Source organism: Panthera onca, chromosome D3 (assembly GCF_046562875.1).
Source record: "Panthera onca isolate mPanOnc1 chromosome D3, mPanOnc1 haplotype 2, whole genome shotgun sequence".
Lineage (NCBI taxonomy): Eukaryota > Metazoa > Chordata > Mammalia > Carnivora > Felidae > Panthera > Panthera onca.
This window is the reverse complement of record NC_138350.1, coordinates 65,847,703-65,873,204: the sequence shown is the minus strand read 5'-3', so window position 1 is coordinate 65,873,204 and position 25,502 is coordinate 65,847,703. Positions and strand designations below refer to the sequence as shown.

The window sequence follows — 25,502 nt, the reverse complement described above, 5'->3', positions numbered from 1 at the left end:
AATGCAGACATGCTCAAAAGAGGCACAGGGGAGGGGTGCGGTGGTGCTGGGTGCGACTCGGCCTTGAGACAGGGCAGAACCTGACTGCATGTGGATAGGGCTCAGGGCTCTCCTGGAGTCTGGACTGCCTGTAGCTTCCCCCTCACTTCTCCCTCTCTGCCCTCTTTTTGCACAGGATCTCCGTTTTGCATCTCGGAGTAGGGGGGTGCTGTCTATTCCTGAGAGCCAGGCCCCAGCACCTGTCCCAAAAAACTCCCCACCCCCTGCTTCCTGGTGTTTTACTCCCAGTGGCTCCATGGTCACCAGGCAGAGTGGCTGCTCTATAAATAAAAGACATGCTTATGGTGGCCAGACTGAGGCAGGTTTTTGTTGTAGTGCCTCCTTGTGGGGACTCCAGCCTATCCCCAGGCTGTGGTCTAAGATCAGATGGAGGACAGAGAAGCTGCTTCCCCCAGCTGACCTTCTCCCACCTTCTCCGCTGCAGCCTACGAGATCGTCATAGAAACGGGCAACGGAGGCGAAACCAGGGAGAACGTCTGGCTCATCCTGGAGGGCAGAAAGAACCGATCCAAAGAGTTTCTCGTGGAAAATTCTTCCCGACAGCGGGCCTTTAGGAAGTAGGAAGAGGGGGTTCCCACTGGGGAGTGAGGGGGGTGGGGTGGGTAAGAGAGGGACCCCCCAAATCAACCCCGTTGGTGGGTGCCCTAAGTATGCAAATGGGCCTAAACTGCAAGCACTTAATTGAGTACCTACTTTGTGCCAATCCTATGCGAACTCCTACGGATGGATGAAACAGGAGATTTATAAAAGGGAAAGGGGGAGATTGCCACGCAAAGAGAGGCCAGTATAAGAGAGGAGAATTTAATTATTCCAACCACTAAAAGGAGAGGGTAATTCTGTAACCAGACAGAGGTGCCAATATCACCACCGTGGCAATCCTACTACAATATATCAATATATTAAAGTAGCACATCGTACACCTTACATTTACGCAGGTTTGTGTCAAATATATTTCAGTTTTAAAAAGTTAATGGACAGCTACAGCAAACATTAGTAATTAATTAATTAAAGAGAGCCCGCTGTGCGGCAGGACCAGGAATCATTGCGGACCCCATCCAAGTCCGTGCAGAGCGCACAGTCTAGTCTGCAAGAGAGCCGTGTAAGACAGCACAGACTGAGTTCTACTTAGGAGGAGGAAGGGAGGAGAGAGCCTGTTAGATGCTTTGTACGAAAATCAAAATCAGGTCTCGGGAAAAGGTGCTTCTCACCCCTCCCGGTTGACAGGCACAGCCGGGAAACCTCAACTTCTCCACACCAGAGCCACCCCTGAACTTCCCAGATGCCCACTTCATTTCCCCGCTCCCCCAGAACTGCTTACAGAAGTCTCCCCCTCCTGTGACCCACTGCACCTTGCATTTGAACTCCCTCTGCATTGGGATGAAGTATGAGCTCCTTAGACTGGCACCTGCAGACCACCACAGATGGCCGCACCCCACCTTTTCCATGGCTGCTTCCCTGACTGGACCCCAACTGCAGCCGAGCCAACACGCCCCCCACAGATGCCTCCTTGCCCTCAGTCCCCATCCCGTGACTTCGCCAAGTCAAGTCCACCTCAGGGACCTCTTCCCTCCCTCCCTTTGCTGTGCTCTCTGAATCCCCACCACCCTCCCCAGCCTAACCCTCAGGGCCTCGCCCTCCTCCCACCTCTGTCTGCTTCGTGATGTTACCACCCCCTCCTGCTGGGACCAGGCTGTGGTTGTCTTGTTCCAGAATGACACTGAACCCCTCCAAGAATGCAGGGCTGACATCAGGTCATGGTTGCCATTCTATCCCTCCTCCTTAGACCAGTGCCTGGAATGCAATAGGCTTTCAATAAAGGCTCACTTCCTACAGTGGACATCAGCATCTCTTATTAGAGGCCATGCTTTTGTGTCCTGCAGGGGGACGACGGACACATTCGAGTTTGACAGCGTCTACTTGGGGGACATTGCCTCCCTCTGCGTGGGCCATCTCGCCAGGGAGGACCGGTTCATCCCCAAGAGAGAGCTGGTCTGGCACGTCAAGACCATCACCATCACCGAGATGGAGTTCGGCAACGTGTATGTACCGTGCCTCCACCCCTCGCCCAGGAAGGGCTGCTCCCTCCGCACAGAGGGATGGGGCTAGACCACGGGCAAGACACCAGGACCCAGGGAGCTGTCCCCTTCGAGGCCACCTTGTTAAGGAAACTTACAAGATAGGGAGGGAAAGGCAGCCGTACTGTTTTGGAGCTTTCTGAGCCATAGGCCTACCCTCAGAGGCAGGGACTCGACCAGATGAATTTGAGGGCTCCAGCCTTTTAATCCAGGGACGCTTCCTTGGAAGAAGTAAGCCAAACAAGACCAGACAGCGGACGCTTCCCTTCCCTCCCCCTCCCATCACTGTGCGATGACAAAGAAATACAGCTTTGAAGCCTGATGCTTCCACTGGCACAGTGAAAGCCCTGCCATCCTTGTGGGCAGAGTGGGGATCAGAGCCCAACTGGAGTAATCCCATGGCCCACCTGCCTCTGAGGACCCCGGATAAGGAGCTTTGCATTTCCCCCACCAGGGCCTTCTGGAGACTCAGGCATTTCTGAAGGATTAAGGGTTTTAGTTACCTGGGTAACAGTCCACAGCCATCAGTTTTTCTAATTAAAACCACTTGGTTACCACATTGGATGCCAGAAAGAGCCCCGAGGCCCTGGAAGGCAGGAACAACAGTGTGAAGGCACCGGGAGAGGAGGAAGGGGAAGCCGAGGGCAGTGCTTGCCTCTGGGAGGCTAGACCCGAGGAGTGAGTGACAGGTGACACGTGCAGCTCCCGGGGCCAGCCTGCCACTGCTCGCTGGGTCACCCCCCAGAGCTGCTGCCACCCGCTCCCCGAGCTGGCCCTGCCCCTGGCGACGCCTTCACGGTGAGCACAGCAGACCGGTGCAGGCTCAACCCGGGCAGCTCCCTCGGCTGCCCTCTCTGGCCTCAGGAGCTCAAGTTGCTCAAAGCAGTGTCTGTCCACGCTCCACCTGTGACAGTAGGCTCCCTGGGATGCCCAAGCTTCCCCTTTGGGAATCGGTCAGGAAGGGTTCTGACTTGTAAACTTCTGTCTTGACCAACTCAGGCTGCCGTATCAAAATCCCACAGACCGGGTGACTCTAATAGCAGACCTCTTTTTCTCGCAGTTTTGGAGGCTGGAAGTCAGAGGTCAGGGAACCAGCATGGTTGGGTGCTGGTGAGGCCTTTCTCCCTGGCTTGCCGCGTCGTCATGGCAGAGAGAGAGAGAGAGTGTGTGTTATCCATTGCTCTTTTAGTGAAAAACCAGCCGGTTACAGTAAATCCTGCCAGACTTTCTGGTCCTGGCTGCCTGGAGCGATTACTGATGGAGACGAGAGCTGAGACATAGAGGCCCAGAGGAGTTACCACCTCACCCAGCAAGTCGAGCCTGGGCAGAACCCCTTCTGCAACCCAGCACTGCCTGCCAACCACATCGAGTATTGCTACCAATACCACACCTCTGCAAGCCCCACCCCCCCAAAAAACCAAACGGTACAAGAAAATACAATATAATACAGTGCAATATTATGCAATAATAAGAAATAGTCTTCCCTCGAGTTAGCTTTAAACCAGCCATGGTGGCTGTAAGAAAGACACAGAGCCAAAGATCTCAGTACCACCAAGCACCTTCCAGTCTCAGAAGGAAGGGGAAATACAAGCTCAGCCCGGGAGCTTCCTACCCCACAGTCCTGGGGCCGAGTTGTAGAATTTCTCATCCAGGGAAAGAAACCACCATTCCCACACCCTCAAAAGAGGGTGGCCTTTTGTCAGTATGTCACTAGGCCTGGAGGGGGAGGAAGGGATGTCGGTGGAATGGGGGCTCTGCCCAAAGGGAAAGGGGTGCAGAGAGTCCAGACCCCGAATACTAGAACTGTCACCAAGTCAGCTGTGTGGCCTCAGGCGGTAACCCGTCACCTCTCTGTGCTGTCTCCCTCCGTGAAGAGAGCTGGATGTTCACTGGAGTCTGGCGCCGGGGGAAGGACGACAGGGGTCCAGCTCAGGGAGCTCTCGGAGGTCATAGTGCACCGGCCTGTGCAGGTCTCGAGCTTGGTTCCTTCCTGGTGGATGGCATACATGCGTCCACAGTTCCTTTCCAGCCACCACATTAACCGTACCGTTCGGACTTCCAGGAGTTACAAATGAATTTAATCTCACTCTCCTATAAACACAGGAGTCTCCAGTTTTCATCTTTCAGCCGGTTCCAGTTGTGACTCCTCCTTAGGGTGTGCCGTACCTTCTAAGGTTCTCCTTTGCGCTGAGATCCTCCGGATTCGATGGAAGGCCACACCCAGGGGCTTTCCTTTCTTTCTTTCTTTCTTTCTTTCTTTCTTTCTTTCTTTCTTTCTTTTTTTAACCAAATATAACTTCATTGTTTTATCTCAATACCATATATAATACCCAGCCATTATAAAAATTCAAATAATACAAATCGTCTTTTAAGTAAAACTTCCCAAAAGCCCTACCCATCAGAGACAGCCACCATGAGTGTTTGGTGACCCCGCTCTCTCTGACACTTTTCTAACATCTCACAAACGCTGTTCACAGAAGTGTGATCCTATTTACATGTTTTCAAATATATTTAATTTTTCATTTGTTATTTTTTGCTTTTGTCATTAGTCTTTCTGATGTCCCTACCCTCCTTTCCAGTGGGTCCACACCTAGAGTCATGACCCCACGGAGCCCTAGGGTCCCACATCTTGGTGATCTTATATGTATGAGAAACGTTTTCCTTATGGGTCTACTAGGGAATATTTTTCAGCCATTAAAAATAATGAATTAAATATGTACCAGATGACTTGGAGTGATTCCCGGGAAAAGCAAGATATGGGAAAACACATATTATATGATGCCATTTTGTAAAGGGAACACTGACATCCCACATATGTCTGTGTCTGTGTGGGTCTGTGCATGGTTGGGTGAAATGGAAGGAAATCTGGCAAGATACACCCGCAACTGTTCCATGGGTTATCTGAGGTAAAGGTGGGATGTGGAAGTGGAAAGGAAGGAGGGAAAAAGGAGAGAGAGCCAAGCGAAAAGGGGAAGAAGAGTGTATTTAGAAAAACACGCATGTGATCACATGATTTGTGCATTTATAGAGAATTATGTATATCAGTCAGCATTTGCATAAAGAAATACATTTTTAAAGAACGTCTAAACAAAGATTGAAGTTATATCCCCCTCTGAGAAAGTGTGGTATGTAACAACAATCCGAATTTATCAAGTGATGAACTGGGGGAAGAGAAATCTCGAAACAGAATATGGATTTCCTGCCAGTGTCTTTCCGTAGCTGTCTCCTCAGGTGGCGAGGCAGGCTGGCTCTGGGCCCGCTCTGGCTCACCTTGGGCAGGGACTTAGTTTCCCCTTCTGTGAAATGGGAGGATGATGCCTGAAGCCCCGGGTTGTCATGGGAGCCGACGAGATGCAAGGGTGCAAAGCCCCGGTCGGCACTGAGGAAGCAAGCAGAAAATCCTGCTTTTTTTGTGGTTATGGATTTTCATCTAAAGGGGGTCTGATTTTGCACCACTGGGCACGCCCTTTTAGGGATGCATTCCTGAAGTCATCAGTCAGTGCCAGGACAGCTTATTTCCAAAGCTGTTAAAATATTAGCAGTTGGGAGTGGGAAGAAACCATAGCAGTTGTTCAGTACAAACCTCTAGCATTGCCAATGGGAAAATCAAGGTCTGGGTAGGAGACGTGGCTTGCCCAAGGTCACAAGAGTAGCAGGTGGCAGGGCTGGCGTAGACCCGAGGCCCCCTTGCACTCCATGCAGCATTTTCCCACTGTGCCTCCTGACTTCCTCCCTTGTAATTAATTATTAGACTAACTACCATTACCCAGAGGGTAAAATTGGGGGTGTGGAGGGTGGGGATAGAGAGGGGACATTTTGGTCCAAGACCATTTCTTGGCCCTATACTTGCTTCTGCTTATGGCTGCTTCAGTAGAGGATTTTCTCTTACCCCTTGCACCCCTCAGACCATGAGCACGTGCATGTACGTGTTTTCACACACGCACACACGTGCGTGCGTGCACACACACACTCATACTTTAACTCAGTCCAGTGTGAGGGATTTGGGACGTTTCCACTTGGCTTTGCCTGGATCCCGCAGCTGTCCCTGAAGGTGAGAATACCAGGTACAAACATTCATCAGTCCCTTTGAAAGAGCAAGGGGACCAGCACGGTTGGCACGGAGTGAGCTTAGTTAGACAAGGCCAGGTGCTCGGTCAGAAAGGCAAACGGCAGGCAGAGGGTCCAACCACATAGGGTCTTGCAGCCCTTGGTAAGGTGGTGATTTTTACTTAATCTAAGAAGCCATTGGAAGGTTCTGAACAGAGGAATTACATTCTTGGACTTACATGTCCACGGGGTCACTTGGCTGCCGTGGAAAGAATGGACCACAGATAGCAGAAGCAGGGAGACCAGCTAGGAGGCTGATCTAGGAGGGAGGAGGTGGTGGTGACTTGGACCAGACGAGTGGCAGGACAGATAGTGAAATACTGCATACTTTTTCAAGTGGCTGATTCTGGACCTATTTTAAAGGTGGGATTTGCTGGTAGATTTGATGTGGAGTGGGGGGGGGGGGGGATGGAAATGAAAGAATCAAGGAGACACTGGAAGGGTAGAGATGCCTCTCGCCGTGGATTCTAACACAAACAAGACCCCATCCTCATATTTTTTTTAAATTTTTTTTAACATTTATTTATTTTTGAGACAGGGAGAGACAGAGCATGAACAGGGGAGGGTGAGAGAGAGGGAGACACAGAATCTGAAGCAGGCTCCAGGCTCAGAGCCCGATGTGGGGCTAGAACTCACGGACTGAGAGATCATGACCTGAGCCGAAGTCGGCCGCTTAACCGACTGAGCCACCCAGGCGCCCCCCCATCCTCATATTTTAATGCAGACATTTCCAACCCCATCTCCTGCCACCTGGAGAAGGGATCATTCATGGCCCAGGGGGCCCGGGGGGAGGGTGAGAGCCTTGGCTGGTGTCCACTGAGCCTCCTCTGTCCCTGCTAGGTACTTCTTCAACTGTGACTGCCTCATCCCCCTCAAGAGGAAGAGGAAGTACTTCAAGGTGTTCGAGGTCACCAAGACGACCGAAAGCTTTGCCAGCAAGGTCCAGAGCCTGGTGCCGGTCAAGTACGAGGTCATTGTGACGACGGGCTACGAGCCAGGTGCAGGCACCGACGCCAATGTCTTCGTGACCATCTTCGGGGCCAACGGGGACACGGGCAAGCGGGAGCTGAAGCAGAAAATGCGTAACCTCTTCGAGCGGGGCAGCACCGACCGCTTCTTCCTGGAGACGCTAGAGCTGGGCGAGCTGCGCAAGGTGCGGGTGGAGCACGACAGCAGCGGCTACTACTCGGGCTGGCTGGTGGAGAAGGTGGAAGTCACCAACACCAGCACCGGAGTGGCCACCATCTTTAACTGCGGCCGGTGGCTGGACAAGAAGCGGGGCGACGGGCTCACCTGGAGAGACCTCTTCCCTTCCGTCTGAGGGGCCGGAGGCTCTCGATCCCCCTGTCTCGCCGAGGTGCGCCTGACCACAGCCTGCTGCCTCCACCTTGGCTTTCAGCAGGACTTTCTCAGAGCCTCCCGGGGCCGGGACTGGGCGCCAGAAGGGTGGCATGGGTGGCGCGGTGGCCCGGAACTTCACGGTTCTCCGGAGGCCGCTGCAGGGGACTACTTGTGGGCCCCGCCCCTCCTCAGTCCCCTGGACCTACAGGAATCGATCAACGCGTGTCGGAATCCCTGGCTGCACAAAAATAACTTTCTGCGCTTTCTTTTCCAGTGACAGCAGTGGCCAGGCTGAGACTTGCCAAGTGTAGCTGGGAAACTGGGGCTTCACCCAGGGGATAGAAGTGGGGAAGAGGAGGCCGTCGAGGTGGTGTATTTGAAGAGAAAACTAATTAACACGTTTTTCCCCCCAAAGCTGGGCTAATTAAATTTTTTACTGACCACACCCCACGAAGAGCTCATCTTGGCATCTGCTCACGAAGAAATGCATCCTTTCCCCCAGTTTCAATGACGCCAGTGGCAAACAGAGAAAAGCAGCAGGAGGAAGTGTTTTAGCCCTGGCGGGGGGTGGTTTATAAGCCTGCAAAAAGGTACGTGATTCTGTCCATCATTTATGGGAAACTCTGTGCCAGGTGCCCACTGGTTGTTCTAACCTGTGAGAACACAGTTGAGACCCACAGACCTGAACAGAAGGTGATGGGGCTGGGGGGGGGGGGGGTGGACAGAGAGGGACACAAAATAAAGGTGCAGTCTCTGCCCTCCAAGGGATATGACCTTGATGACGAGGCTGCAGGAGAAACACACACACACACACACCCTCCCTCCCTCGTGGGCAGTCACGAAGGGATCTGCAATGAAAGATCCTTGCAAGGCAGCAAGAGCGCCTCAGGTCTCAGCACCTGACTTCTGATTTTCCTGCCGAAGCAGGACTGAGTGGAAAGGAAGTCTTCCTATAGGAGGGCACCCCCCCCACCCCCGTCACCCTGTGTCTTGTAGCCTAGACAGGTGTAAATTCTTATCGAGGCTGATGGGTCTAAAGCAAGTTCCAGGAGCTCCCAGAGACCCTTGGAGAAAGGCTGAGTTTGCAAGCGCTGGCTCAGAGGCAGCCAGAGAGCTTGGGTGAGCTTGGGCACATTATTTCATCTCCTGCGGCCTCAGTTTCCTCACTTGTCCAACAGGGACAATGATAGTAGCTACTGCATAGGTCGTCATACAGACTAAATGAGTTAATCTGCGGGCAGTTTTAATTCAGCACCTGCACTGAAGGGTATGTCCATCATGTTGAACAAGTGGGCCTCCGGGGAGCTGGGGTGGTGGGGGTGGGGGAGAAGTAATCATGAAACACCTTTATTTGTATCTTTTTCCGTGGAACTGGCCTCCGCCCAGCCCCCACCTCCCCAGCACCCTCATGCCTCCGATGAACACTTAGCCAGGCCTCGGCTCTTCTGAACTCTCTTAGTCGTAAAAAGTGCAACCACCACCTTAAAAGTCACAAAGCCCATTACAGTTGTGCAATTTAAATGTCTGGCTCTGGGGGTGCCTGGGAGGCTCAGTCAGTTGAGCATCAGGTCATGATCTCGCAGTTCGTGAGTTCGAGCCCGGCGTCGGGCTCTGTGCTGACAGCTCGGAGCCTGGAGCCTGCTTTGAGTTCTGTGTCTCCCTCTCTCTCTGCCCCTCCCCCACTCACACTCTGTCTCTCTCTTGAAAATAAATGAATATTAAAAAATAATGTCTGGCTTTGATGTAAAGGCCAAAGTCAGGCTCAAAATTCATCTTCTGCCATCCCCCAACTCAGTGCTATCACAGGGGGACCAGAAGTGAAGGAGAAGGACATGCGTGTGTGTGCACACGAGTGCAACTGTGTGTGCAGGTACGTGTGTCCACACGTGTGGGTGCATGGGGGCGCCCCTCCCCCACCTTGCACTGTCACTCCTGCCCCCCTCTTGCTGACCACGGGTTCCGATCCCTTGGAGAAGGAAGGAAGGGAAGGATGCCTACGGGGGTTCTTTCTCCGTGCTTCAGCCTCCACCTGCCTTGTTTTTAGGACCTAAGACACCCAGATAGTTCCCGCGGCATCCTTTGCTCTGACGAACTCTGGGCATTCAGGCCACTCATCTCTGCTACCAGTGGCCAGCCAGCCCATCCTTCATCCCTACGGTTTCTGTGGATGGGGCAGGATGCTATGCCTTCAAGCGAGGTGGACACATCCCCTCTCCGGGTAGCCCTGTGGAAGTCGCGGTCAGCAGCGTTGGGTAAAAGGGCAGCCAGGAGGGAGGGGGTACTCCCAGGCCACCGACAGCAATTTCTGAGTGTCCTGTTCCCGTGGCCACGGCCTCCTCCTCAGCCTCCCCATTGTGTCTGAACCAGCTCAAAGTTGAAAACAGTCTTCCGCCATGCCCCCGGCAAGCACCGTGTGCTCTCGCTGTGGAATGCGGCAGCTGTCGTCCGGTTGATCCTCCTGAGCTGGCACAGGGACAGCCCGTGTTATCATCCTGCTGCTGCCAGGTCCAGGGTGGGCTCACTCTTACCCAGGTGGGGCAGGCCTGGTTTGCCAACACACCCCACAGCCTCATTAGCCCTTTCCACCCCTTCCCTGCCTGCCTCCTCTGCCCCCCTAACAGGTGGCTTGTTGAGACCCACGACCCTGCTGCTGTGAAGACCCAGTAAACAGTGGTCACACCTTTGGTGCACGAAGACGCACTTTGTTACCCACGAGGCACGTTCCCCCCAGCCCGGTTCCCCGAGTGCCGGGACCTGGGCCATCTCCATCAGGGGCGAGATGCCCACAGCTCCAGGTCCCGCGGGCTCCCCTCCAGCACCACCACACTGTCCTCCCTGCTGGGCCCCTGCTGAGACGGCACCGTCTGCCTCAGGTCTCCTGCAGCCCGCCCAGCCACCCATCCCTCCACCATGTTCCCAGGCCTCATGCTAGTCCACGCTCTCTGCTCTGTAGGGGCAGAGCGGGCCTCTGACTCACCCACGGGTCCCCAGGGGCAACGCGGGGCTTGAACCAGGCCGTCTGACGCCCTTCACACTCCGTGGAGGAGGTGGAGGAGGTGGGGGGAGAGGTGGATAGCCAGGGGAACACAGGGGCTTGCAGAATTCAACACCTGGCGGGTCCAGTCTCCACAGCCCTGCTTCTGTGGGCACCACCTTGCCCGAGGGAGTGTTGGGGCCCCCGGCCAGTCATGTCGTACCGCCTTCCTTTCTCCATCAGGCTGTGCTGAGGATGCAGGCAAAGGTGGGGAGCACCCCCTATAAGGTGGTTGGGGAGAAGGGCACTCTGCCCCGAGGAAGGAACGAGGGACACCCACGAGATGCTCTGCCTTTCAAGTCCGGTCTTTTCCTTGTAGGCTGTCCCAGGAATCCTCCTCTTGGAGGGCAGAAGGCAAGGCTGGGGTTAGGATAAAGCAAGCAAGAAGCTTTAAGGGAGCTCAGCCTCAGGCTCGTGCAATGGTAGGGCTGTACCTGAAAGTGAGGCCCCTTAAATGTTGCCCCCCGGGCACCCGCCTTGCCTGCCCCTAGTCCTGGCCCCAAGCAGAAAGTTACTCTACCCGTAGCAGTGGCCAAGCTCTGCACCCCAGCAGTCCGAATTCTGAGGCTGAGACCCAGCAGCCAGCCATGGCGAGGGTGAACCCTCTTGGGACGGTCCCTCCTGAACCCAGCTCGCCCGAGGCCGGGCTGCCACCGGAGTCCCAGGTCGTTGCTGGGCAGTCGGCCATGGGCAGGAGGCGCTACACGTCAACCCTCCAGCCAAGACAGAGCCCCTCACTGGAGCTCAGGGTGAAGGAAACGAAGGAATGGTCTCTGCCTCCCCCAGAGCCTCCTTTCCGTTCCTTCAGATCTTGCCAGAGCTGCTCCTTCCCTCCCCAAATCCCCCTGGCACCCACAGCTTGCTTTGTTAGAAACTTCTTCCTTATAAGGTTGGCTTCTTGAGTGACAAGGTTTTCTACCAGCTCCATGTTTCCTCTCCTGATTTAGAGACAAGTCTCCATTAAAGAATATTTGGAGAGAAACTTAATTGCACTGCTTTCGAGTAACTGCTAACAAAGTATTTCCAAATAAATATCCCCAGGGGCCCACATCAAAGAAAAGATAAGACTCATTTGCAGTTAGCACAAGCTATTTACATACAAACTGTTGCACCAAAGTCTAAAAAACACTTCTGCTCTTAAGTAGGTTAAACAAAAACCTTCCAATTTTATTTTCTCAGCTTTTTGGTTGAACAACCTTTTTCTTCCAAGATTTCGAGAAAAGTAAACTCAGTTTACTTTTATACGCCAGTTCAGTTACGCGCCTTCTGAATTCTGATTGTGCGGGGTCCAACTAGATGAGGTCAGAAGTACTGTGGGTACCCCCCGCCCCGAGGACCCCTGGTGCTGTGTGTGCATCCTGAACAGGGGCCCCCATTTATCCAGCCCCTTGAAAGAGCATGGCACCAGGCGTCGACCCCTGGCGGGCACCAGGAGAAGAAAATGCCCTGAGCCTTCAAAGGCAAGGTAAGGGGCTTCGGAGAACAGATCAGGGAGCCTAAGTTTTGGACAAAGGAAGCTCTCTTTAGAGAGCTTATGAGAAAGAAGGAAGTCTTGGACAGATGGGCCTGGAGAGTAAGGGAGGAAAGAGCATTTTCGTCCTAAATTTAACAGGGGGGATTTGGATGGGGCACCTGGATGGTGGGAGAGGTGGGGTTGCTTGTGAGCTGGAGAAAAGAGGAGTTCTGTGCTTCTGGCCTAGGAGCCTCAATGTGGCTTTTCTTCTAGAATCTCCCAACTGAATGAGGAAAGACTGTTACAAAGCGGTGATTCCAGAAGTCTTGGCTTTGAGGCCTCGGCTACCGGCTCTCCTACTGGACAAGCCATTGCTGGTGGCTGACCACGGGGGCGGTGGGGGGGGTCGGCCAGCGGGGAAGAATGCACATTGATGGGGCCTGGAAAACTCTCTAGGAAAAGGAAAGGGAGGGGAGAACAAGAGGACCAAGGAGAAAGACTATGGAACACAGGGATTTTTTTTTCTTTTAATGTTTGTTTATTTTTGAGAAAGAAAGCAAGCGTGAGCGGAGGAAGGGCACAGAGAGAGGGACAGAGGATCTGAAGCAGGCTCTGTGCTGACAGCAGCAAATGAGCCCGACGCGGGGCTCGAACTCATGAACTGTGAGATCATGACCTGAGCCGAAGTTGGACGCTCAACCGACTGAGCCACCCAGGCCCCAGGGATTTTTTTTAAATCATCATCATTGTAGCTGTTTATATAGCGCATACTATATACCAGACACGTGTTAAAGCACTTTAGCTCATTAGATCCTTATAAAGACGTACGAGGGAGGTCCTGTTACGATCTCCATTTCATAGACAACGACACTGATGCACAGGCAGTTTAAGTAGCTTGCCCAAAGGCACACAGCTAACAGGTGGCACAGGAAACCCAAGGGCAGGGCTTTCCTCAAAAAAAAAAAAAAAAAAAAAAAGAAAACAAAATGCTGGATGAGAGCTGGGTACATAAACCAAATGAAAGAACAGCTGCTCTGACTGATGTGGGGACAACGGGGCGGTTCTGAGACAGGAGGCAGATCAGCACCGTGCAGGGCAAGTGTGGAGAAGTGTTATTTGCTGGGCTTCAGGCGGCTGCATAGGGCCTGCCACTGAGGGCAAGGGGAGTGGGGAAGATAATGCTCTGGCAAGAGAATTCCTTGTTTCCTACTTCCCAGGAGCGGTGGGGGTCTCCCCCCCACCCTCACCCCCCAGAACAGGGAGTGCTGGGGAGAAACAGGAGGCCGGATGTGAGAGGTCTCATTGCAGAGCAGGGCTTGGAGGGAGGACAGAAGCAGCTGGGAGACAGCCAGGAGCCTGGGGGTGAGGTGAGGGCGATGTGATGGTTCATTCGGTTGGCCGTGGGGTACCCCGGTTCAATGTTACTTGGGACGTGCCTGTGAGGGTTTCCAGATGAGATTAGTACTGGACTCATAAAAGTAGACTGCCCTCCCTGGTGTGGGTGGGCCCCTTCCAACACCTTGAGGGCCTGAACGGAAAAAAGCAGAGGAAGGAAGAATTTGTCCCCTTCCTGCTCACCTGCTCCAGCTGGACTTGGGTCCTCTCCTGCCGTCGGACTGGGATTCTCGCGATCGGCTCTGCTGGTCCTCAGGCCTTTGGACTCAGAGTGGAGCTCCATCATGGCTTTCCTGGGCCTCCAGCCCACGGGCAGCAGGGGCCGGACTCAGCCTCCAGAAACACACAAGCCAATCCTGCTCAATACATCTCCTTTTGAATATATCTCCTACTGGTCTGTTTCTCTGGAGAACACTAATAGAGACTCTTCTTCCTTCACTTGACCTCCTGGGGGAGCGTCACAGCGCCTGGGAGTCACAGGCCTGTGCAGAGTGTGAGCCTAGATGCTCTCTGAGATATTTCTTTCCTCCCTGGCACTGCCTTAGAAAGGTGGCGGGGGGAAGCGAGGTTGGAGGGGATTAGGAAGGGTGTACATTTCCCCATGGGGGGGGGGGGGCAGGCATGAAATCCACAGAAAGAGAATTACTGTCCCAGCCCCCTGCCCCCACCCCAAAGCTAGCCCAGGCCTGTCCTCCCAGGGTCACCTCCATTGCAGGTACAAACAGAGACTGAACAAAGATAACGGAGGGACGCAGGGCCTGTAAATAGAAACCCGTGGAATTCAAACACTGGAAGGAGCCGGGTCCGCCATCCACGTTTTTATAGTTTGCAAGACCAGGGAAGGGAAACGTCTCTCCCCTGTGCACCTGATGGTTAGTAGTGAGTGGTGAGCTAAGGACTACGGAGCCCCGGTCCACGGACCAAGAAACATACGTGGAAATACGTGGAAAGCTACAGCATTTTGGATCACTCACCGGCACAGCAAGCAGGGATTTGAACATTCATCCATCTAATGTAAACCACGGGCTTTAGTTAATAACAATGTCTCGATATTGGCTCATCCGTTGTCACAAACCTGCCCCGCTAAGGAGAGATGTTAATAACAGCAGCACCTGGGTGAGACAATACACGGAAACTCTCTGTACTTTCTGCTCATTCTTCTGTCGACCCAAACCTGCTCTGAACAGTGAAGTCCGTTACTTCAACAACAACAACAACAACAAAAAGGCTTATTAATGTGGGCTCTGTTTCCAGGTGATGCAAGAGAGTCACCTTTCAGTTTGCTAATCCACACACTGAGAAACGGACTTTAGACGATGCAGAGTATCTGGGTTTGGGCTCTTACAAAGAAATGAGAAATCCATGACAACCGCTGAAAAGCCGACTCCTCTGTTAAGAGCAACTGGGGAGCCCTCTCGTTCAGAACACCAGAGGCTACATTTGAAACTTGATCAAAAATGAGAACTTTCCCCTTTAAGATTCATAAACTAAAGTTTAGGAAACAGGTTAATTAGATCCATGGCATTGAACAAATTTCTTGAGAGATGAAAAGGTAAAAAAGAATGATAAGAGGGAAGGAGTGGAGGAGGAAGAAGAAGAAGACTAGGAGGGAAGACAGAGGGAGGTGGAGGAGAGGGGAGGGAGGAAGGAAGAAGAGGGAGGTGGAGGAGAGGGGGGAGGAAGAAGGGGGAAGGAAGGAGGAAGAGGTGGGGGTAATAGAGGAGGAGGAGAGGGGAAGGAGGGAGGGAGGTGGGGGGAAGAGGGAGAGGAGGAGGAGGAGAGGAGAAAGAGAAAGGGAGAGGGGGAGGAGGTGGTGAGGGGAGGAAGAGTGAAGAACAAGGAAGAGGGGGAGGAAAGGGGAGGGGGGAGGAAGGAGGAAGAGATGGGGAGAGGAGAGGGGGAGGAGAAGGGAAACAGGTGAAGGACAGTGAGGAAAATGGATGGGGATGGTGTTACCTAACTTCTTACACAAGACAGGTCTGTGAGAGGCTTCCCACAGACACGCCCTGGGTACGCGTGGAAATAAGCACCCTGCACCAGCGAGGTGTAGTTAGCAATGCAGTTCATTTTTATTAGTTATAAATAAAGTACAAAAAATCCACCAAAAGTGAATCTAAGCATTTACACAATTCCTAATGTCTCCGCCTTTTCATTGATGCACTATTGCTTTAATATTCATAATAAATATTCTTCTAGCTTTCTGCTATAAAATAGTCTATGTAGCAAAATGTTGCACAGCACAACAGAACAGAACAGCAGGAGGATTACAAAAAAGGACAATCAACACTGAGGATAATCCTTTCACTTACCAGGGGCAACCAAATTACCCCAGCGGGCCTGGCGCCGGGCGTGGCTGGCTCTGGAGCTGAGAAATGAGCCACGTCCGAGGCCAGGGTGGGGCTAGGGAAAGGCGAGGGGCCGGGAGGAGGGGAGGGGGGGGGCACAGGCCAGCCAGGGCAAAGGGCCCCTTCCCACTCTGACCCCGCAGAGCGGCGTAAGGCATGTCCGTCCAGGAGCCCTGCCGAGGGGGCCGTGTCCGCCAGGCCTGGCAGTGTGGTGGCCATGCCGTCTCCAAGGAACAAGCAGGAGAACACGGCTCCTGGGGCAGAGGCGGAAAGGGAAGCTGGGCAGGCAGCAGGCAGGAAGCCCAGGGAACGGGGCCCACAGTCCGGCAGGCGCAAAGGTGGGGCTCAGGGGCCCTACGCGGCCCGGCCACTCCTGCAAGCCTGGGCCGGCAGTGTGGTGGGTCTGGGCCTCCGCCTCCTCCCCCATCAGCACCATCCCGGGGCCTCATGTGGAGGATGGACTTCTCCACCAGGCAAAGGCAGTGATGTCAAGAGGCAAGAGGGAAGGATGAGAAGGGAAAGAAGGGAAGGAGGACAGGAGGGGTCCTCCCTCTCCCGGCCAGGGTCACAGCCCTGGCTCAGAGGACCCCCAGGGGGCATGGACCTCCTCTCTCTCTTTTTGGCTCAGAGGCATCTGGGCTCACGGCATTACCAGCCTTGGAGGTTACTGCTTCCCCCAAAGCCTCCCCTAGCATTCGTGGTCCTCAGAGACCGGAAGGCCCTCCTGTCCTTCACAGCAGCTCCTCCCCTCCCCACAGCCGTGGAACAGGGGCAGAGGTGGAGACGACGCTGGGAGGAGAGACCATGGGTCTGAAATCCTTGTCCCAATCTGTTGTCGAGGGTACTGCTCAACAACAGAGGCTCCAAGAGAGGACAGGACAGGTGCCAATCCCCAAAACCACACTTCGGGGCTGCTGTTCTGCCTATGCCCTTCCCACATCTAATGAGATGTGGCCTTCAGCTCGCTCTGCAAATGACCACGGAACCCCGTGAAAGCACGCGTCCTGCGTCTGGGGATGTGTCCACCTATCCCGCCTCCCTGACTCCCGAGGAATGCTGCGTATAAAAGGACAAAACCCTTTCCCGGTGTCTACCGTGAGCAAATCCACTGAATAAATTCTCAGGACGCTTTCTCTCCTTTTTTCTTTCATCTCCTTCTCTCCACCCCTCCATCCTTTGTCTTCCCCTTCCTTCTCTCCTGAGAGGTTGAGAAAGCCCAGCGAGGGGTCCCCACTGGGTCTGTATCCTAGTCTATCTGGGTCTGAGGGACCCTAGACACCCTCCCTTTTGCCTCCCTCACCTCTGCCCAGAACCCTGAGACTCAGGGAGGCCAAGTGACTTGCTCAAGGTCACAGACAAGTTTGCAATAAAACTGGTCTGAGAACCTGAGCCTCCTGACCCCCCCCAGTCCAGGGCTCTTTCTAATAAATCAGGCTTTCAGATTTTGGCTTTCAGATGCCCCAGCTGGTAATGTCTGAAGGGCCCAGTTCTGGAACCAGAGAGATACGGAGCCCAGGTGGAGAGAGTGACCCCTAGGGGCCCCTGACCTTCCTAGGAGGCAGGATCGGCTGAGGTCGTGGGAAGGGTTAGGGAAGAAAGAAAAATAGGTTAATGGTGAGGGGGCTGGGGAGGGGGCAGGGGTAGCAAGTGAAAGGATTACCCCAGTCTGCTGACGAGTGCAAATTATATTTATATATGTGCTAAATACAGTCACTATATTGGAGTTTTTCACTAGGTCACAGCATACAGAATCAAAGGTTTGCATTTCGTATGGAATGTATCCAAAGAGGCCAGCACCACAGTAGGACAGCTTGCAATCACACACCCTGATAGTTTGGACGAAATAAAGTTCGCGGAATTTTATTTAAATTTTTTTTTCGTATTCATAGTTGTTTGTCATCGTACCAATGCATGCAAAGCATTCCACTCCCAGAAACAACGCCAAAATGAGGTAATAGGAGTAATAAAAAAAATTAGTATCCTTTCTAAATAAATAAATTATAATTAAAAATGCAAAACAACTATAAAAATAATTAAATAAGAACCCACGATATCTACAAGTTAGTCATAAATTATGATTGTTAAATATAAGGCATTTAAACTCACAAAACCCTGTAAACTAGCAACGTGCCATGTTTTTTGTTTTTTGTGTTTTTTTTTTTCATTTTTGTTTTTCTATCAGCTGAAATCGCTCTAGCATTTGCTCTACGCGCAGGAGATGAAACACGACAGGGGACCTGACAGACGTTGCTACAGCCCCACGCGGGGAGTGTTTGTCCCGCCGGCGGGCGGGGGGCTTGGGGGATTTCTTCAGGAAAAAAAAAAAAAAGAAAGAAAGAAAGATCTGGTGCTTTTTCTTCACCATTGAAAAAACTGTGCTTGTTCATTAGGCGTAAAGAGTTGAGAATACTTGCAGGGAGGCTGGGGCATTTGCAGAAGAGTAGCTTGAGTCCTGTCACGACTGCTGGGCCAGGGCCACGGGGGCCAGGTGTCCGGGCCAGTAGAGGAGCCCTGTGCCCTGGCCCGCCCCCCTGCTGGCGCCAGCCGGCGCTGGCTGTGGCTGTGGCTGTGGCTGTGGCGTTGGTTTCGTTGATTGGCGTCCTCTGCAACCCGCTGCGGCCAGGGCTACACTGCGGCTGGGAGGCCCAACTTGAATCCTGGGGTGGCTCTCGCCCCAGAAGGCACTCATGCGTCTCAGTCAAGAAAGGGTCTGAGTCCCTTGAGTTGAGCAGTAGGAGGACTACCGGGGGTCTCCCCTCCCGGAGGTGGTGGGTACAAGATGCTGAGGCCCGAGCCTGCCTCTTCTCCGTCTTCCCGGGCTTCCGGGCGAGGGAGAGGGGGCTTCCAGGGAGCAGAAGCACAGACCCCTCTCCTGTCTTCTCACCCAGAGAGCTGCCCGGCTAAGGAGCCTGGAGCTGGCAGGAGCCTGAGTCCACGTCCTCTCCTGTGCCCCCCCTGCAAGGTGCGAGGGCCCCAGAGAGATGGGGAGGGGAGGAGGGCTTCAGGATCCACCCCCATAGTCAGCGGCTGACCTCTCCCCACTGGGTGATCCCCACCCCAGTTAGTGCCTAGTGTTGGCCTGGGGCACTCAGAGCGTGCCCAGAACAGGGAGGAGGAGGGGACCGCACTCCCACTCTCAGCCCCTGAGACAGATGTTGGTGCCCACAGGAAGTTGTTTTCAACAGCTCGGTAGGCACGTGGCCCTACCACTTGAAGGATGTGTTGATGTCAGGGAGGATCAGAGAATGTGAGTGTCGGAAGGAAATTTAGCAAGCATCCAATCCAGACTCCTTGCGTCGCAGCTGAGGAAACTGAGGCCCAGAGAGAAGGAGGTTTCCAGCATTACGTGCTTGGTCACTGAAGAGCCAAGACTAGAACCCGCGGACACCAGCCCTCGTGCCATCTGGCTCCGCACCGACTCCCTCTACTTGCTAGCCTTCTGAACCAGCCTCAGAGAGAACAAGAGTCCCGGACTAAGAGGGGAGTGACCTTCCCTAGACCACCCTGGCTGCCTCCCGGTCCAAAGCAGGCTGGGGAGAAGTCCCAGCTTCCTGTGGCTACTAGTGATGAGCTTCCCCCCCCAAATCCTGATTGGGAAGCACTTTCTGCACTGGTGGGTTCTCCAGCCTTCAGCCCTGGAGACAGTTCACGCACCGAACTATGGAATTGGACGACATAATGCTCGCTGCTGTTAACCCTGTGTCAGTGATTCACCACTTTTGTGCTATTGTATGTGTCTTGCCTCCTCGGCTAAACCGTAAGCTCCTCAAGGCAAGGACACTGTCCTCTCTCCCAGCACTGAGCAGGCACTCAGGAAAGATTTTATAGAACACGAGAGTATTGGTGCTGGAAGAGGCTTCAGTCTGAGTAAGATCCTTGAGTAACCCTTCCACCAGAAGCCACATCCCCATTCTGTGCCTGCAGGTGTCCAGAACAGCCATGCCTCTGCCCGACAGCTCTGGTTGTGCTAGAAGGTTCTACCTCAAGCCAAAATCTGCCTCTCAGTCATTTTTAACCCATTGGTACTGGTCGTACCCTTAACCTTACAGAATTTCTTCATATAGGGGATAAGTATCCTGTCCTCCTTAGTCTTCGCTTACTGATATGAGGGCATTGAGACTGGGGGAGGGGCGAGGAGAGGGGGAGGCTTCGAGGACAGTGCAAATAAGGGAGGGGGAGGGGTAAAGGAAGAGAGCAGAATTTCAGCTAGGCTGGGGTGTTCTGCACATGGATAAAGAAAGCTGGGTTGGGGTTGGGATTTGGTGGATTTTCCCATCTCCATTCTTCTGTCCTCCCATCTCCCTGCTCCCTTTGAGGTTCAGAAAAGTTGCGGGGTGGTGCAGAAAGACACGTTGGGTGGTGTCGCTTCGAACTTCCGGATCTCTGTCTCTCACCACTCCCATCCCGAAACCCCCAGGAGGGTCCCAGGAGACAGCACGAATGTGTGGAGTGGATGGTTATCAGTCCTCACAACATGTAGGTGAGGGCGAAGAAGTGGAGATGGGGAGGACTGTCGTTTCTCCCCCCTCTCAGGAGAAGGCAAATGAGGCACAGGGAAATAGAGGGACTTGCCCAAGGTCATCAAAGAGAGAAAGAGCCAGAGACTAGGGACACAGGGCCTCCCAAGCCCAGCCGACACCGTCTCGGGGCCAGGGCCATCTCTGAGGGACTCCACTGGGATTTGAGACATCCCATAGGAAGCAGAAGTCCTCCCCCAGGTCCATGGTGTTTGACCCCAGCCCCTGAGTGCCAGCCAGAGCACTTTGGCCAAGACCAAGGGTCCACCACGAGCTGCACTATCATATCTTCATCATCCAGTGAGTTTTTTGCATAGGGAGGCCGTGGCCAAATCGCCTCTTTGTGACAGGGCATACACACAGCCAGAAGGAAGAAGGTGGCATACACAGGGACATCCTGGCTCTGAGGAACACGGGGGCAACTCGAGCGCAAAGCTAGCTCCGCCCTAGTTCCACAGGGGACCGCGGGACCCGGGACATGGCTGGAACTAAGTACATGTGCCCTGGAACTGGGGGGCCCTCCTTCAAGACAGAATTTCCCCTTTCACTGACCCAAACTCTGCCTTCCTCGCCCTGGCTGAGCCCCTCGGGTGCCCAGCGAAGCCGCCGTCTCCCCCTTTTCCTGCCCTCCCCTTCCCCAGACGCTCCCTTTCCACACTCCGTGTACTGTAAACATGAGAAAAACAAAAGCAAAGGAAAAAACAAAACCAAAAACAAAACAAGAACCACCCCCCTCCCGCCTCCCAACCCGGGTGAAAAAAAAAAAAAAAAAATCATCCTTTTTCACCAGAAACAGGATTTGGCTTTTTTTTTTTTTTTTCCACCTTTGATTCCTTTTTCCTTTTTTCTCATAAAGACGGGAAGATCTGGGCTGTCGTTGGTTGGTTCAGTCAGGCACCAAAACAAGGAACTCAATGAGAAATATTTGGTGCGAATTCGTAATAGCGACATGTCCACCACAAGATGACTAGAGCACCACACACAACATTTTTCTTAAGCTAACATGCTCCGGCTGCCATCCACAGAAATAGCTAGAGACCCCTACATGGTTTCTACGTGGTCGAGAGGTATATACACAATCCTTCAAAGGACAGGATTGAGGGGCCTGTCTATCAGCTAGGACCTTCCAGTTCGCATCCAGATTCTCAGCAGCGTGGGCCCCCCCTTCCCACCCCTGCTCCGGGCACGGCCAGCTCCCTCCCGCGCAGCGAAGTGGATGGGGGCAGTCACCGCTCTGGATGGGGGGGGTCGCCCCCCCACCCCTCCTTTCCCTCAGACACTGATACCGCCAACTCCTCTTTCCACAAAATGTGCTTGCAGGCTTCTCCTCTACATCAAATGGCTCAGAAGGCAAAGTTTGGCTGCAAGGGCTATGGCCGTGGGGGGGACCTGGTGAAGGAAAATGGGGTGTCCACTGGCTAATTCCTCCCTCAGCTGTCGGCTCCCAGTTGTGTCTCAATGTCCACTCGGCAGATGGGACATTTCTTGCTCATGGCGAGCCACTGGTCCACACACAGTTGGTGGAAGAGGTGCATACAGGGGAGGCGCCTGGAAGAGAAGGGAGGGTCAGAGGACTGGTGGAAAGAGAGGGGCCCGGGGCGGGGCCAGAGGCGGAGCAACACCGGCTCTCACTGGACTGGGGACCACACCAACGCCACGGGGGATGGGCCAAAGAGGGTGTGGGGAGCCCTGTTCCAGAGCGAGGCTGTGGCTGGGATGGGAAGTCATGACAAGGCCCTCCTCCACGAAGCCCTTTCAGACCAGCCGAAAACAAAGCCATGACTTTGTCTTAGACCCATCCAGGCCAAATATCACCCTGCTCTCTTACACTCTGTGTCCACCAGTCCACACCATAGACATCGCACATCTTCCATGCCTACCTGCCGGGAGCAACCACGCGGCACACTGTGGCACGCCCAGCACACACATGCACAAGTGAGCAAGCACCACGCCCCTGACATACAGCAGGTGATTGATCGCAAATGCCTGTGCGGGAAGGGAGGGGGAACAGAAGACTCTGGCCTCCTACCTCACATCTTCTCCATCTTCCAGCATAGACAGGCAAATTGTGCATTTCTCATCTGTGTCTGACTCCTCCCCCTCTTCCTTCTTGCCCTTGCCATCCTGGGGTCTTCGCTGTGAGAAGAGGAGGGGCATTAGTTACCTGGAGCAGACGCACCTGGTGCCTACTGTCTTTCATCCACAGCCTCCCCTCCCTTACATGTAAGTCAGTGTCTAAGTTCTTAAGGAAACCCCAGGCTGGTGTGCTGTCGCTAGCCCCTTCTCCTGGCCTCCTCTCCAACTCTTCCTCCTTGCCTCAGGATACAGGGGTGGTATGCTGGCCCAGGGCACATAGGGTTTGGACAGGAAGCGGGTGCCTAATGAATCGATCCTTCGCACAACAATGGTTTGTGCATGAACGGTTTGCTCTATTCCCCTCATACTCTCCATCCTCCTTACATCCTTTCCAACATAGACCCCTGCCTCCAGGATTTTCCCTCACATTCAGGTCCAGCAAGCTCCACCCATCCATCCACCCATTTAAACCTCCATCCATCCATCTATCCATCCATCGATCCATCCTGTTTCCCTCCCTTCCTTCCTTCCTCCCTCCCTCCCTTCCTTCCTCCCTTCCTTCCTCTCTCCCTCCCTCCCTCCCTCCCTCCCTTCCTCTCTTCCACTCAACTAACGTCTACTCATTTATTCATCTATTACTAGATGAAGGCAAAATTCCTCAACCTGGCATTAACTCCTATAATTTTATATTGTTGGATCTCTTCCTATCCAGAAAGTTCCTTTAGCATAGGCAACAGCTCCAAACACAAGTTTGGACATCAAACATTCTGTTTATACTTACTGACTTTAGTTGTCCTGTTTTAAATTCTATGCTAATTACTTGAAAATAGTTAACTAGTTTATAGGAAGTTCCAAGCTCTTAGATGGTGTGGACCATGGTCTACCCTTCTTTAGGTACTGTTCCACACTTGGCCGAGTAGAAGGCACATCACTGGTGCTTAAAAAAATATTCTGGAGACCAAGGAATCTAATCATTGAATGAAATCAGCCATGTTTCTTGTCCTCATCTCCATGCTGTGCAGTGAAACAGTCTGATAATATCCATGGGAAGAAAACTAGCCCTTCTGGCCCCTTTCCAAAGAGAAGCAGGGATAAAGGCCATTCTTGCCAAGAGAAAAATCTGAAGAGTCACAAGATAAGCAACATGCACAGAATGACTGTAAGCTTCATGCCAGGCTTGGGGGCCAGGTTTCCCCACTCTGGTCCCTGGTCCAAAGCCCTGGAGATCCCTAGTGTGATATGGTGTCCAGAGTACTGTAGCCTCCCTGGAACACTGAAGAAACTCTAAGCTTCTGCTCTCAGGCTCCCTGTGCCCTGCACACGCTAACTGCAAACCATGCGATGGCCACTGCAAGTGTGCCCTTATCTAGAATCCAGAAAATCAAAATTACGCCCTTAGTCACATATAACCACCGTGGCTTTTGAGTCTGAACGGAATGACAGTCGGCCTGCCTAACAGCCCAGCTGTGTTTCTGGTGGGGAGTGGCCTTCTTTTAGCTGGTCCTTTGAGAAAAGGGATATTCCATAAATGACACTAATAAGAGTCACTATTTGCCTATTTTCTATTGTTTCTCCCGACCATTATTCATGATTTCCTTTTTATAGCTAATGATTTAAACCTAATTGTCTTACCATGTCTAATCTATATTTAATGATTGTCTCTTTTCGAATCTTTTCCTATTTTCTCTTTTGTGTTTGTAATCTTTTAGGTCTTCTGGGTTTTTTCTTCTCTTCTCATCCATGTAACTTTTATTTTAACAGTAACTTTTCTCAGCATTTATTTATTTCATATTTATTTTACTCCTTCTGTCTGTCCCTCTTTGTCCTCATGCACAATACCTTTTCATGTCAGTGTTATTGGTTTTAATTCTGTATGTTGCTTCCATATCTTTTTTAAAAAGTGTTTATTTTATTTTTGAGAGAGAGTGTGCAAGTGGGGGGGGGCAGAAAGAGAGAGAGAGAGAGAGAGAGAGAGAGAGAGAGAATCTCAAGCAGGCTCTGCACTGTCAGTGGACAGCCTGAGCGGGGCTCAAACTCAGCAACCATGAGATCATGACCTGAGCCTAAATCAGGAGTCAGACCCTTAAACAATGAGCCACCCAGGCACCCCTTATTGCTTTCATGTCTTTGCCTAATTCTTATTTTTTACATTTTTCTACATGAATAGATTTTATATATTCTATTCTTATATCACCATTGTAAAATATTTTTCATTTTGTTTTGTATTACTTGACTCTCAGTTAAAATTTTTTTAAATGTATTTATTGATTTCTTTTGAGAGAGACAGCCATCAGCGCAGAGCCTGATGTGGGGCTCGAACCCATGAACCGTGAGATCGTGACCTGAGCCAAGACAGAGTTGGATGCTTAACCGACTAATCCACCCAGGCACCCCTCTCAGTTCACATTTTCAAAGTTTTTTTCACAATTTATTTGGGTGGATCCTAAAGTTTATCATTTCATATTTTTAATTCTTCTGGTTTCTTTTTTATAATATTCTATTCCCCTAATTGTCCCTTTAGTCTCATCATTTTTACCTCAATTCTTTATATCATTGGCTTGGTCCACATTCCCTTCTCATTCTCAATGTATGTTCTGTTCCTGTCTCCTCACGGCCTGTTGCCACGAGGGCAGGTGAGAGTGTGGCCCTGGCAGGAGCGAGGACACCCTAATCGGTGATGCGGAAGCTGCTCCGGGCTCCTGAACACATCACTCATTTCTTCCATGTTCTCCTCCAGTAGCCTAAAGCTCTCCCTACAGAGAATGATCGTTTTCCACTTGGAGATGACACCTTTAGTTACTGAAACACTGTCATTTCCTCTACGAACACACTACCCATACAGGACACATCGAGGTTAATAAATGTTGATTGAAATCACTTACGGGTGAATCCAATGCCTCTATCTTGGTCTGCAGAGACCAAGATTCATAGTCTTTGACACTTACTGCATGGACACCTGGGCAAGCCTAGAACAAGTGAGCCTTGTATCAAGGTGAGAGTGGTTCACCATTCCCGGTCACTCACCAGATACCAGGCACTGTACTAAGCTGTTCTATGCATTGTCCCACTGAATCCCTGGAGCATCCCTTATGGTCGCTA

General features: G+C 52.5%; 2 protein-coding genes across 2 annotated transcripts in view; one reads left to right on the top strand and one right to left on the bottom strand.

The window, feature by feature from the left end:
* Positions 1–8,265, top strand: part of LOXHD1 (lipoxygenase homology PLAT domains 1) — a 162,619-nt gene extending 154,354 nt beyond the window's left edge. The window contains exons 39-41 of the mRNA XM_060613756.3: positions 485–617; positions 1,941–2,099; positions 7,083–8,265. Of these exons, the coding sequence (XP_060469739.3) occupies positions 485–617; positions 1,941–2,099; positions 7,083–7,563 (773 nt within the window). The 3' untranslated portion in view covers positions 7,564–8,265. The remainder of the gene's footprint in view (positions 1–484; positions 618–1,940; positions 2,100–7,082) is intronic.
* Positions 8,266–15,510: 7,245 nt separating this feature from the next.
* ARK2C (arkadia (RNF111) C-terminal like ring finger ubiquitin ligase 2C) overlaps positions 15,511–25,502 on the bottom strand; it is a 162,590-nt gene continuing 152,598 nt past the window's right edge. Inside the window, exons 10-11 of the mRNA XM_081790813.1 lie at positions 22,357–22,463; positions 15,511–21,875 (exon numbers count right to left, since the gene is read on the bottom strand). Of these exons, the coding sequence (XP_081646939.1) occupies positions 21,758–21,875; positions 22,357–22,463 (225 nt within the window). The 3' untranslated portion in view covers positions 15,511–21,757. The remainder of the gene's footprint in view (positions 21,876–22,356; positions 22,464–25,502) is intronic.